General features: G+C 37.8%; 1 protein-coding gene across 1 annotated transcript; it reads left to right on the top strand.

Moving 5' to 3' along the window:
• Positions 1–1,858: 1,858 nt before the first annotated feature.
• Positions 1,859–3,157, top strand: LOC128866449 (uncharacterized). The gene is made up of 3 exons (XM_054107205.1): positions 1,859–2,066; positions 2,186–2,569; positions 2,800–3,157. The coding sequence occupies exons 1-3, from the start codon at positions 2,046–2,048 to the stop codon at positions 2,986–2,988; spliced, it is 594 nt and encodes a 197-aa protein (XP_053963180.1). The 5' UTR covers positions 1,859–2,045; the 3' UTR covers positions 2,989–3,157.
• Positions 3,158–14,135: the final 10,978 nt, after the last annotated feature.

Consider the following 14,135-nt stretch of genomic DNA (forward strand, 5'->3'; position numbering starts at 1 on the left):
TACTTTCTTTTTTAAAAAAGGTGTGCTACTCCACGCTACTTGTTGGATATCTTGTGTAAACTTCAAAACTTCTACTTCTAGTTGTTCCTCTGTTGTGATCGAGGAATTCGGAGGAGTTTCCAATTTGTGTGTTTATTGTATAGAGTTGGTGGTTGGTCTTTTTCGACAATTGCTTCGCTGATTGTTAGATATATTGGGGAATGATCTGAGTTAAGATCAGTTCCCTCACTGATTTGAACATAGTTGTGTGATATTTTTTTTACTATGAAAAAGTCTATCAAGTCTGGGGTTTTGTTGACATCTGTTGGCCAGTAAGTTGGTTTAGCTGTTGATAGAAACTCACAGCCCGTTTCTTGTGCTGCTTTATATAGTTCCCGTCCTTGTGTCGTAGTTAAGCGCGACCCCCAGATGGTATTTTTCGCGTTGAAGTCTCCACCCATTATAAATTTATATGTATGCATATTTATAAGTTCTTTAAATTTGCCTGAGGAGATAGAGTATCTCGGTGGGCAGTATATGGCCGTGATTGAGAGAGGCTGGTTTTTTGTTTTAATTGTGATAGTGGTAGTTTGAAAAATATCAGCACTTATATTGGGTTCTTCGTATTGATCAATGTTTTTCTTTACAATTATGGCACTACCCCCTCTTGCACAATTACTCGGGTGGCCGGTATGATAAACGTTGTAGTGATTAAATTCTATAAGGGATTGTCATAGTAAAGTGTGTCACAGATGTCAATTTTTTCTAACTCTAATAGTACTTGCAGCTCGTTTTGGTGTTTTTTTAAACCGTTCGCATTCCATGCCATAATTCTTAACATGTCAAGCATTATTTTGGAATAAACTTTTATTTTCAATTTCCTGAATATATTCCGGGAACTTATTAATCGAGGTGGTATGCTTAACTGCAAGGTATATTTTGGCCTTGACTATGCACTAAAACATTTAAGAAACTGTGGTTAGCTTAGAAACCTGCCTATAATTCTAAATATCATTTTTATTGCCTCTTTTAAGGCTTAAGAAAGTTACAAGTGTGGGTATAACCCCTTCCTTTGCAAATAAATAATTTAACTTTTTTAAGCATTCAAATATTTTAGTTATTATGGCGCAACAAGTAAGAAATTATTTAATTCTATATTAAATTCTTGTTATGTTTAAAAAATAAAATAAATTTTCATTAAATTAAATTTCCCGGTTTTTTTGAGGTAGCCTATACATCCAAAATCTGCATCGAGTCAACTTAGTCATATGAAAGCCAAATAAACGAAATCCATATTCTTATAAATAAAACTAATAAAATAAATAATGGACAAATTATTGTGTAAGCTACATTCAATGCACATATTTGACAGAAAGTAAAACACAACATTCGACATTTATTATCGCATTTTTAAAATCGCAATCTGCTAGGCGTGAAATTAATTTTTTGAATGAAAACAAGTTTTCGTAGCATCTTCACATTGACTTAGATCATCGAAGTGAACCTGAAAACTCACACTTCTCGGCCGGCTCAAGCTTCTCAAAAGCTCCAATTAATACAAAATACTATAAGCGAGTGCTTCGCGGCTGCTTTACCAAGTGTCGTTTGCGGGTACCGTTTGCTAATGGCTACAGAAACAGCGACCTGTGTGGTAGACCTGTGCAAGTGATTAAATATGTATGAATGTATGTATGTATGCATGCAAGCTTGTTTCAAAAGCATCGGCCCAAGCATCAGCTTTGATGATGATCACAATTTTAAAGCTAAAAATACCGGTTTTGCTAATATTTATTAAATTTTTTATTTTTGTTTCAAATTTTAGTTTTGCTTTGCTGTATTGTTTTCGTCGCTGGTGTTGTGCATAAACGAGTGTTTATTAAGACAAGTTTTTAGTAGCGCGCAACATTTGCTGTCGTACACAACTCGAAGCTTCCAAGCAATAGATTTTTTAAGCGCAAAAATTTCGCATATTGCATAAAAAAATACTCAAGTAAAACCCATTTAACAGTGCAAATTTTTGGGCAATAATTGTAATACTTTTGTGATCGAAAACAAGTGTTCGAAAAATGAAACTGTTCATTACGCTGGTGAGGGAATCGCACTGCAATAGCAGCAAAAACAAAAGCGGAAAACACAAGATATACATAATTGAAATTCTTCACGTTCGCACACTAATTTGCATTTCATTCATTTATTTTCGCAAAAGGTGATTGCAGCCTGTTTCGCTTGCGCATGCGCTGATGTCTCGCACATTTTGCACCAGTACGGCCATGAAACCACTCCACAGCCAGGACCACCAAACCCCTATGTCTTTAGCTACCAAGCTGGACGTGCGCCTGGCCATGTAGATCGCCAGCACACTGAAGTGTCTGATGGCTCGGGCGTTGTGCGTGGTGCCTTCTCCTACGTCGATCCCAAGAATCAGCTGCGCACTGTGCAGTACGTAGCCGACAAGAACGGTTTCCATCCGCAACTGAGCCACGAGCAGGAGGACACTGAAGCAGTGAAGCAGGCAAAACAAAAGCATTTCTCATTGTACAACCGCATTGCGCAAGAACATGCCGCCGAGGGGGGTCAGGCCGGGCTTCATGTAAGTGCTGCACGCCGAGGTGTGCCAATCGATTAACGCTCGTGATGAACTATAGGCATTGGCATATTTTGGTGTGGAATGGAGAATTTAAAATACTAATTACTATGTGTATGTGTACATATGTATGTATGCATGTATGTATGTAGGTATACACACATACACATAGCGCTGAAATGAATGCCCTTTATTTTTAATTTTTGGTTTTTTATTTTTTTTTTTAATATAAATAGAACGCATACGCTGCCGGTCCGCGGAACACTGAGGCTGTTGCCTACGCCACACACAAGCATCTTAGTGAATATGAGCGCATCGCTGCTGAACACGCACGCATGCGTGCTGAGCTCGAGGCACAGCGCTTGACTAATCCCCAGGATGATGGCCAGTATCACGGCGAGGAGGAGCAATACCAACATTACTAATTTGTGTAAATTGCTTGTTCAGTCATGCTTACACCTAACTTCTCCGTAGTAAATTTCCTTAGCAGTGTTTTTTGTTATTTTTGTACCTCAATAATTGCAATGTAAATATATTAGAGAATAACTTAAAATCGATTTGCTTGCCAATAAAAGTTTATTGTTCCGCACCTGATATTTTAAAAATTTCAATGAGTTAAATCTGCCTCGTGAGCATCTCTGTTAGATATAATAAATAAATATTTACATTCAATAAGTTCTTGAATTTGCATAACAAATTACAGCTTTAGTAATGCAGCGAATACCTTTGGATATGAGGATGCATCTGAGAGATATGCATACAGCACGTGAAAAACTGTAGGACGACAATATTGAGTTCGTGATTGTATCTTATCCGATATATTCCGTCATTTCGGCGGAAGAGACCATATAAAGGGTTTTCCAATAAGAGGTGTTATTTTGATATTCAAAGAAAAATGCTACTTTTTAATATAAATGATCGGATGTTTATTTCATTATCAAGAGCAACGTATGGCGTAATTGGTGGAAAATAACATCAGGCAAATGACCACCACGACCACACTTACAGGACAATTTCCTTTTTGTGAAATTCTCCATAACCGAATTGCAAAGTGGCTGCCCTATGTCCTCGATAGCTTCAGGAATTCCATCTTTGAGGCCTTGAATTGACCCTGGGCTGTTGGCGTAGATCTTCTCTTTCACGTGGCTGCAAAGAAAAAAGTCACAAGGTGTTAAATTCCAGGATCTTGGTGGCCAATTGTCATCACCTCTTCGAGACATCGTCCGGAAACTTTTCTCGTAAAGATCAATAGTTTCGTTGATTGTGTGGCACGTAACGCCGTCTTGTTGAAAATAAACGTTGTACTGATCAATACCGTCCAATTTCGGCCGTAAAAAACGTTAATCATCTCTCGATAGCAATAGATAAAACCTGTTATTGAAAAACTATTTGTTTTTCGCGATATCTTTCTTTCAAATTTTCATTTCATACACTCATCCGCTATTTCGGTCATCTTGCCGGCTTGTAGTATTTTTCGTATATTCCAAGTAGTAAAACGTAAATAAAAATTCTCAATTCATTGCTTGGGTCTGTATCTTTTGATGGTATCGGAATCTTTTGATATAAGATTCTCAGTCTTAGGGCCAGTTCTGGAGGAGCCATATCACCCACTTCTTTTGTTCCCTTTCCTTCCACTGTGGTTTCTCACCTAGTGAGGTACCCACTCTCTGGTTCGGGTTAACAGTTTCACCGCTAGAAGGATTTAAGTTGGGAGATTGCCAGTAAGAGGTGATAGACGAGTACATCATGTCTCAAAATCAGTTTTCAAGTTGCCGATTACTGCCTTTTGCGAAATCTTTTAATTTTCATACATTTTTTTTACATGAAACTATTAAAGTGCTCTTAAAAGCGCAAAACGTAGTTCGTGGCGAAATTTTTGTAGCTCAGTTGATAGGTGTACGTAAACTTATAGACTTAGGAAAGTATTGGCCTGACCCCTATTGTCTCCAGGTTTTGTAAAAGGTTCATGGACCATGTCTAGTAGGGAATCTCTGGACCTCCTATTAGATATTCACCTTCCTGATAGTTCAGGCAACCTTATTGAGTCTGTCACCCCGGCGCTACATCATAATGAAGAGTACAACAATGAACAGTATAATAGAAAGTTTACTGACACTGAAACGTTCCTAAACCCAAGATTCGATGGGCGGCTAATTGTTTGAGACCTTTCACTTGCCCCCGACGATAACGCTCCAGTAGAGCTTCAGCAAATCTTTGATCGAGCGATACCATTGCTTCTGGGCGTTTTTTAAAATTACCTTGGTCTTTCATATATCCCTGATAAGTGGAGAGAAACCACTGTAGTTTTTAGTTCCAAAGCGGGGAAGATTTCAAAGCAGGAAAACCTTCTGAAGGATTCTTAACCAATTAGCTTGCTATTGTTCCTTCTAAAAAGTTTAGAACGTTTGATCGATCATCACATAAAAGGTTGCTTGAACAGTGGAAACTTCTCGGTAGCTTAACATGCTTTCATAAGGGATGAGATCTCTAACTTTATAACTAGGATGGGCTCTGAGGCCAACTTCTTTGACCCGGAGCCCGTTCTGCCACTCCCTTCTGCAGCCATTAAAACCACGGTTAGCAAACGGGTTACTTAAACCCGCAAGCGAGCTTGATAGGCTTAGAGAGGCTGCAGATGGACAAAACTGATGCTACCTGTCAAGTCCGGCCGACTGTCGCAGATCCTCCTGTCATTAAGCAGAAGGGACTTTAGGCAGCTGGTTGGACTGATGACGGGCCACTTTCTATAGGCGAAGCACATTGAAAAGGTACTCTGCCCAGCATGTGGAGAGGAGGGTGAGGCGGCGGACCACTTTCTGAGCGTCTTCCCGGCCTTCGCTCGAATCAGAATTGAGGTCTTTAGCACTGATGTATTAAAAAGCGACCACCTTGACTCCTTGGCACCACAAGATCTACTCAGGTTTCTTCGGAGCTCGGGTAGATTAAGAGTGAAAATAAGAGAGTAAAGATTAAAAATAAAAATTAGATAAAGAAAATTAAAAAGGAAGTGCCGTTCAATGGACTTAATGTTGTCTGAGTGCTGTGTTCTTTCTCCTCTTATGTGGTCTCCTCATTTACGAGATTATTGACTGGTGGGCGGCTTTCCACAATGCTACGATCAGAAACGGGTTTCCGAAAGTTCAACGTACGGCACTTATATGTATCAGTCTCTCTGTTGATCTTCTCACCTCACCCTCAGTGACGCTCTTAGAGCCACTGTAGCGTGTATCAAGCTGAAATTCTAGCCGTTAATGAGGTTAAAAATGTGACTACCTTTAGAGAAGTCGATTCTGAAGGTCAAGCGGCTATTAAATCTCTTGGTGGAGTTGTCATTAACCCATCATTGCTCGCAAATGGCGAATGTTGAATATTTTCGCATTCATTTTATATGGTTGCCAGGGAATAGTGACGGACCAGAGAATTGGGAAGTCAGAGAAATTAGCGAGAGAAAACACTATCACTCTCATCTCTCTTGATTTCAAGATTGTAGATACCCCTCTCAACCTACAAACTGCGTGGTACAAGTAGAGTTGTCACTTCAGCCAACACGAGATGGGTTGGTAGCCTTACATATAAAGCTACAAAATGAATTTGGCCAAATTGAGATGCCAGGCTCTCAAAGGCGCTACTTAATCGTTCAAGGAAAAACGTCTGCATGTTGCTTTGAACACAGGCCACTGTTTCCTAGGTGGACATGTTCAAAGATTGAATGTATCTCATTTCGATTATTGCAGAAGCTGCAAGAACGAGGAGGAGGAAGTGTCTGTGAGATATGTCCTGCGTGACATGCCAATAGGTTTGGCTTATAGCCCTAAGTGATACTCAGGACCTTAGGCAGATAAGTGTCAGCTAGATTAATGGATTTGCACCTAGAACAAAATGTTTCAACGAGGAATAGCAGGTGAACTGTTGCGGTAGTATTACAGTTTTGTTCCATATGCCCTTGTATGTATGCCTGCATGCGTTTTTTATTTAGTTTATGAGACATGTAAGTTTTGAAATAAGAATTTTACTAGTGTGTTAATTTGTTATGTTAATGAAAATCAGGTGAAGGTTTGACAAACAACTACTTTTAATCATACGAATCTACTGAGGTATACCATACATGTTTACATAGTTATAAAATTATAGATGACATCACTGCTGAGCAGAAAAGCTACCCATTGTGACATTAAGTACAGCTTCCACGTAAAGAAATCGGTCGCAGATAAATTAAATTTATTCCGGTGAATGAATGTCTCGTAGCAATCCGCAACAACGCGTTATTCGATAATATTTCGCTTATTACAGAAAAGTAATAAATATTTAATAAATAATACATTTTCCTGAAAGACCGTGCAAAGAAGTAATAATGAAATCTATTGTATATTAAATAAGTATTTATAAAACAAAACCAATTCATTTGTATTACAAAAAAAAAAAAAAAGTTTACAGTGAAAATTCAATTCATAGCTACAAAACATATAAAAATTCCAATCGTAACTAGGAATAAAAATCAATTTTGCAATTATTGATCGCTACTTGATAATATTGTAAGTGTGCATGCTTATTATGGACTGGACCAAAAACCCTGTAATAACCAGATATGTCAGATATGGCCAGCCCATCAGTCCGGCTTCTGTTGGTTTTGTCGTTGTAACCAAGTCTGTGATTAGCGACTGTTTTTTGCTTTCTCGAGTTGTATATACAAGGTAGCGCAAAACTAATCTCCTTATCGAAAGATTTATAATTTTTGCAAATGGCGTCGTACGCTGGTTATATTTGACACTTCTGAACTGTGCAGTATACACACAGACAAGAAATGGAGCGCGTAAAGATCAAAATAAAGATATCCATCGCTCAAAATAATTTTTTTTATTCAGTAAAAAATTGTTAAAGAAAAACAAAAAAAATGTTTGATTAAATTTGTGCCACCTTGTACAATACTTGTTAACCAGATAAACGCGACCTAAAGATTAAGTTGAAATTCTAATCTAAAAAATTGAAATCTAATAACCAGTCGGACTTGGTGTACCTTACGTATGTTATGTACGAGGTGTGTTCAAAAAATGAGGTGACTTTTCAAATTTCGTGGGCTACGTACATTCAATTTTTTTTTTAAGTTGGTGCATTCGCCTCGTTTACGGTTTTAGCAATATAGCCTGTTTAGTTTGTTTGTGAGAGGCTTAAATAAGGCAAGTATAGGGTTATTCAATAGGTGCGCTTCAACTTTTTTCCGATAGGGAGGGCGAACGACGCAATATTTTTTATTTTTCGCTTGTCATTTGTAAACTTCATTAGTATATATTTCATCATGGAACGCTACACACTTGAGCAACGATTGCAAATCGTGCAAAGTTTTTATGAAAATAATCGTTCTGTTGCTGCTACTTTAAGAGCAATACGGCCATTTTACGGTCCATTTAACAAGCCGTCCCGTTTTGGGGTTATGTGAAGTCATTGGTCTACAGTAACAAGCCGGCGAAGATTTGTGAGCTCAGAGCCAATATTGAACGCGAAATTGCTGGAATTTCGGCCGATTTATGCAAAAGAGTGGTCGAAAATTGGGTTCAACGATTGGACTTCGTAAAAAGTGCACGCGGTGGTCATGCAAAAGAAATCGAATTTCATACTTAAATGTATATGTTCAAACTCGATAATAAAAAAAAGTCAAACCGTTTGTGTTTTATTTAAAAAGGTTCAAAAGTTGAAGCGCTCTTACTGAAAAACCCTATATTTTGCGTGTTCGGCGATTTTCTGCTATCGAAAAAAATAGATCAAAGAAGGAATTAAGAGCTCAAAAGCACTTGAAATGTTGACAGTGGCATACGGTGAGAGTACTCTGAGTCAAAAAATGTTTACAAGTAGTACACGCTTTTCACAGAAGGTCGAGAAGATGTGAATGACGACGCTCACTATCGACGCCACAACACATCAACAACCGATAAAAATGTAGAGAAAGTGAGGAACATTTTTATGGAGAATCGTCTAATCAGAAATATAAAAGTTGCTGAGGATGTCGGTTTATCGGCCATGCAATCCTTTCGGAAATTTTGGGCATGAAGCGTGTAACAGCGAAGTTCGTTCCAAAATTCTGAATTTTGACCGAAAACATTGTTGCATGAGCATCGCTTAGGAATTGTTGAATGACGTCAACGATGATCCAGATTTGCTTAAAAGGGTCATAACTGGTGACAAATCTGAGTATATGGTTACGGCATCGAAACCACAGCCCAATCGTTCCAGTGTAAGAGTCCAGAAGAGCCAAGACCAAATAAAGCACGCCAAGTTCGGTCAAATGTCAAGGTTTTGCGCACTGTTTTCTTTGATTTCCATGGCGTAGTGCATTAGGAGTTCTTACCACTAGGTCGTACGGTAAATAAGGAGGATTACCTTGAAGTTATGCGCCGTTTACGGGAAGCAATACGAAAAAAACGCCCGTAATCATGGGAAAAAAATGCATGGCTTTTGCATCATGACATTGCACCTGCTCACTCATCTTTGCTTGTGAGATATTATTTGGCAAAAAACAGCACCGTTATCTCACTAGATTTAGCCCCCTGCGACTTGTTCCTGTTCTCAAAATTGAAGAGACCAATGAAAGGTCTGCGTTTTGCGACGATTGAGGAGATAAAAACCGAATCGCTGAGAGAGCTCAAGGACATACCAAACAGTGCATATCAGAAATGCCTCGAGGATTGAAAAAAACGCTGGCACAAGTGTATTATATCTGAAAGATTATATCTCAATGAGAGAAAATAGAAAATGATGAATAAATAAATATTTTTTGAGAAAAATGAAAATTTACATTATTTTTTGAAAACACCTCGTATATACTTATTGCATTGTCTTTGAAGGTATGAACATATGTATTAGTCATTATCTTTACTAAATCTCACACGAAAAGTATTTACTTAATAAGGCATTCTTTTAGAATTAATGTTTTGTTTAGAAAAACATTTTTTTGTTTTGAGATTCGTGCAATAACGAAAATTTGCTGCAAAAAATGTATTAGTCAATAATGTTACTTTAAATTTGTGTAAACAGATAGTTTGGTGTATATGTAAATATATGTCTATATTTACCTCGATTCCTTTATAAATGCTGTTGCATACAACCGTTGTGTGAACAAAATAAGAATACTCTTGAGAAATAAGCCAAGCACAGGCAGGGTAGGACCTCATAATATCAAAAATCAGAATTTATTAAACTCTTTCATATTCATTTCCCTATTTCTTTTATCCAATTTAAAGTTTACGAGGCGCAAACTTTTCCATTTCACCACTGCATTTTGCAATTGCAATCGTTTATGTTGCGGTTGAGTAGTTGCTTTCCCCTGGCCTGCTTCTGTCTACATTTTCGCTGTATTTTTATAAACTTACATACGTACGTATAGAGAAACCCAGTACATTTCGTAACAATTTTATAGCATTTAAATTGAGGTGAGTCAAACGATTTACCAAGAAGTTTGCGGCCAGGGACTGCATTGCACTGTTATCCTTGTTATGTATTTTCTTTCTGCTGCAGCTGCTGAAGTTAGTGGCACCGTTGTTGTGGGTTTCTGCTGCACATTCATAGTTCCGGTTAGACCGGAAACGCGCTACAATACGCCATAATAGCACCTAAAGTGTGGCGCATTGTCGTTGCCACGCGTATGGTAGGTAGTCGCCTTTCCTATCTTCAGACACCCAGCAACGGTTCGCCCAATTTTGTAAAAAAAATACCACAAAATGCTTGGTAAACATTTTTGTGGCAACCAGCAGCGTTTTTTTACACTACTGCTCTTTCTGTGCTACATCAACCGCAGCCGTGAAAAATTGCAAGTTGAAAAATTTTACTTTTCCAGCATCTCTTCAGTAGCACTTTTATGATTTTTTTCGCACACCAATCGTGGTTGAAGTTGTATTACTAAAGTTTAATACAAAAATACTCGTAATAATACGAAATCATTTGTGTGTTTGTACAAGTCGCTCGTTTGCTGGAAGAATGTCATTACTCAACAAGTCAAAAATTCGCGAAATACGACTTTATTGTTTTTACTTTACTATGCCGCCTTAAGTAGAAGTTAACACATATTTTCATCTAATTATATCTAACAGATATCTCCATATTAATCTAAAAATTTAACTATGGTTCGACAGTTGAAAATGACTTAACTGTGCTGACATTTCTTTTCAGTAAGGTTTGGCATACCATCATGAATAGTTTAACGCCAGGACAACATTTCCAAATTGTAGAAGTTTACTTAAACAAAAATCTATTCTCGAAGTTCATAAAGCAAAGTGTTGAAGAAGATGCCAAATATGGATTCGTTGTCGTTCGGAACTTTTTGGTGTTTGTCCCTCGACTACCTGGACAATTTTACTTAAGGATATTGGCTTACGTGCCCACAAAATACAGCTTGCGCAAGAATTGAAGACAAATGACCATCATTTGCGTCATATTTTTACTGATTGGAGTCATTTAGATTGATTGGAAAAAAGTAGTCAAAAATTGGACTTAACGAATGAACTATGTTGCTCGTAGTCGTGGCAGATTACCAAGATTAAGGTCGGCGGGCCAATTAGATGTCCTAAATTCAGTAGTTTTCGCGAAGCGTTGTAGGATGAGAAAAAAACAATTAGCCAAATGAAGTTTTGGGGATAGTTTAATATATATTTGAACTAAAAAAAAAAAAATTGTACAATCTCCAACAATATATTGTAAGCCGAGTTATCAATAGATTCTCAGAGCGCCTTGCCACTGAAGTATCCAACTTCTGTACAAGATACAACTTGCAATTTTCATCTGAAAACAAAAAAAAAAAGATTATTAATTTTGATGTAATTATCTTCGATGTGAACTAAGAATTGGGAGAAACACGTAAAATTCGAATTTTTGGGGAAGGTAGAAAAAAAAAGTGGTTTTTCAAGGAAAAAAAAAAACTCTTCAACTGGGTAAAAAAGTCGCTTAAAAAAAGTTTTTGGATGTTTTTTTAGTTCACATAGAAGAGAAAACAAGTCTGAAGATAACGCATTTTGAATGAAATGGATAGCTCGTTTAGTTTTTTTTACAATCGTGTACATAAATTAGGTAAAATCGTGAAAATGAAAAGCCGAGAAAACGCGCTTCAAAGTTACAACAATAAGCGCACGGTTGCTCGACGCCGCACTACGCTCGGCTCTGTAGCTCTGCAAATACTTGGAATTTAACTCTCAAAATTTGTGCCTCATGTTCTTGAATACCTAAGCTATTGATTTCAGGAAAAAAAAATCGATTTTTTTGACCTTTTAATTGGCCCGCCGGCCTTAAGTTATCAAGATCTTAAAAAAACACGCGTTGCCTGTAGCCAGCTTGAGCAGCTGTTAGGCCGGTGCTCAGCAATCCTATAAATCCAATTAATACACAGATATACTCAGCGCTGAAGACTAGCCAGAGCTACCTTTACTTTTGACAAGGCGGTTTTCGATATTCACGTAAAATCCGTAGATATCATTGGCCTAATTATCATACTGAAAATCCACATTAGCATTCTTGCGTTACAATTCTCGGATTACCCTGCTAAACGTTTGCATACCAGAGTACATCAACGTGTCTTTTCCAGTTGAGCTTGGCATTTAGGATAAGGCCAATTGTTCAACTTCTGATAATTTTAATTGCAACTCCGCTTATAGTAATTTGCCTCATTCCACGTAAAACTTTTCTTCCGCTTTAGGGAATGAGTTTTAGAGGAGTTTATATTAAGATCCATTCCAGCATATCATGTTATCTTCAGATGTAGAGCTCTTTGCACTACATCTCAAGGAACATTCTCGACTTTATCTATTCCTAGAATTACAACATCATCTGCCTCACTTTAACAGTGGCTGCTATTAATTGTCAGCAAGTGCAGTAATTTTTCGACGACTATGCTCCAAAGGAGGGGCGATAGCTCCACCATGCGTGCACTCTTTTATGCTTGCAACTGTATAAGGCTCTTTGCTGCTGCGGTCTGAGCTATCCTTGTCCATAGCAGGGACCATATCCATCTGCTGATGCGTTTTAAACTATTTCCGATATCGGGGCAGGCACGGAGTTTTTTCTCCTCGCAGTCAAAAGCACTCTGATCTGGCAGCTGATACAGTGCAGTGTTCGCAGACCTTTAGAGTACATATTTTAGAGCTAAAATCAAATTTTTAATCTTTAAAATTTTACTATCAAATCCACTTTAAAAAAAAAATTTCAAATTTAAATCCATTTAAATAAGTTTATTGTAACCCATCTCTACTTAAAGTTTGGCTGTGCAATATTGATCGACGCCTATAGAATACTGAAATTGCAAAGCTTTCACGTTTTTGATTGGAAAGTTCAGAGCATCCACACTGATAAAATAATAGTCTTGAAGATTTGTGATCGATCTTTTTCAAGCCTAAATTCTACATACATACTCGTATACCCTGACTAATAGACTGCTACTAATCCTTGACAAATGTTTTCTGTGAGAACTTTTTGGGGCAGAAATTCACACATACATACAGACACATGCATCTTACATATGCTTTAATGAAGAAAAAGTAAAATAAAACCGATTTCAGATTTAAAAAATTATATAATTTTTACTGTTTATCGGAATAGTTTTTGCATTTATATATTTGTGAAACATTCGATTAATCTTAATACCCTTTGAAAATACATTAAATTTTAAAAAATCAATGAATATTGATAGTTAATCTTTCAAAATATAATAGGTCTATTTATAAGTTCGTGCGGTTTTACAACAGATGGCGTAACTTGATTATTATTCCATCGATCCACATTTCCAAACATTCATTGGAGAGCTACTGTCGTAAGGCACAAACGTCAGTATAAGTTTTTTATTTGAAGCGTAAACAACAATATTTTTACCACACTTGAAAATGTCGAATTTCGTGCCAAATAATGTGTTTTTGCGGGGAATTCTTCTTCATTATTTTAATATGAAGAAAAAAGCAGCCGAAAGTCATCGTATCTTGGTGGAAGTTTATGGTGAGCATGCTCTATCTGAGCGAACGTGCCAGAAGTGGTTTGCACGCTTTAAAAGTGGTGATTTTGGCTTGGAAGACGAAGAACGCGAGGGTGCGCCGCCAAAGTTCATGGATACCGAATTGGAGGAATTGCTCGATCAAGATCCGGCTCAAACGCAAGAAGAGGTTGCAAAAACTTTGGGAGTTGATCAATCAACCATTTCCAAACGTTTAAAAGCCATGGGAATGATCCGAAAGGTAGGCCATTGGGTGCCGTATGAATTGAAGCCAAGAGACGTTGAACGCCGTTTTATGGCATGCGAACAACTGCTTCAACGGCACAAAAGAAAGGGTTTTTTGCATCGAATTGTGACTGGCGATGAAAAGTGGGTCCATTACGACAATACAAAACGTCGGGCAACGTATGGATACCCTGGCCATGCTTCAACATCGACGTCGGCGCAGAATATTCATGGCCTGAAGGTTATGCTGTGTATCTGGTGGGACCAGCTGGGTGTTGTGTATTATGAGCTACTGAAACCGAATGAAACGATTACGGGGGATGTCTACCGACGACAATTGATGCGTTTGAGCCGAGCACTGCGAGAAAAACGGCCGCAATACGCCGATAG

This window comes from Anastrepha ludens, chromosome 6, assembly GCF_028408465.1.
Source record: "Anastrepha ludens isolate Willacy chromosome 6, idAnaLude1.1, whole genome shotgun sequence".
Lineage (NCBI taxonomy): Eukaryota > Metazoa > Arthropoda > Insecta > Diptera > Tephritidae > Anastrepha > Anastrepha ludens.

Bases quoted from the DNA above. Each gene is read 5' to 3' on its own strand.
- LOC128866449 (XM_054107205.1), top strand. From the start codon at position 2,046: ATGAAACTGTTCATTACGCTG. The intron at 2,067-2,185 runs GTGAGGGAATCG...TTTTCGCAAAAG, and splicing joins TGAAACTGTTCATTACGCTG to GTGATTGCAGCCTGTTTCGC. The intron at 2,570-2,799 runs GTAAGTGCTGCA...TAATATAAATAG, and splicing joins GGGGTCAGGCCGGGCTTCAT to AACGCATACGCTGCCGGTCC.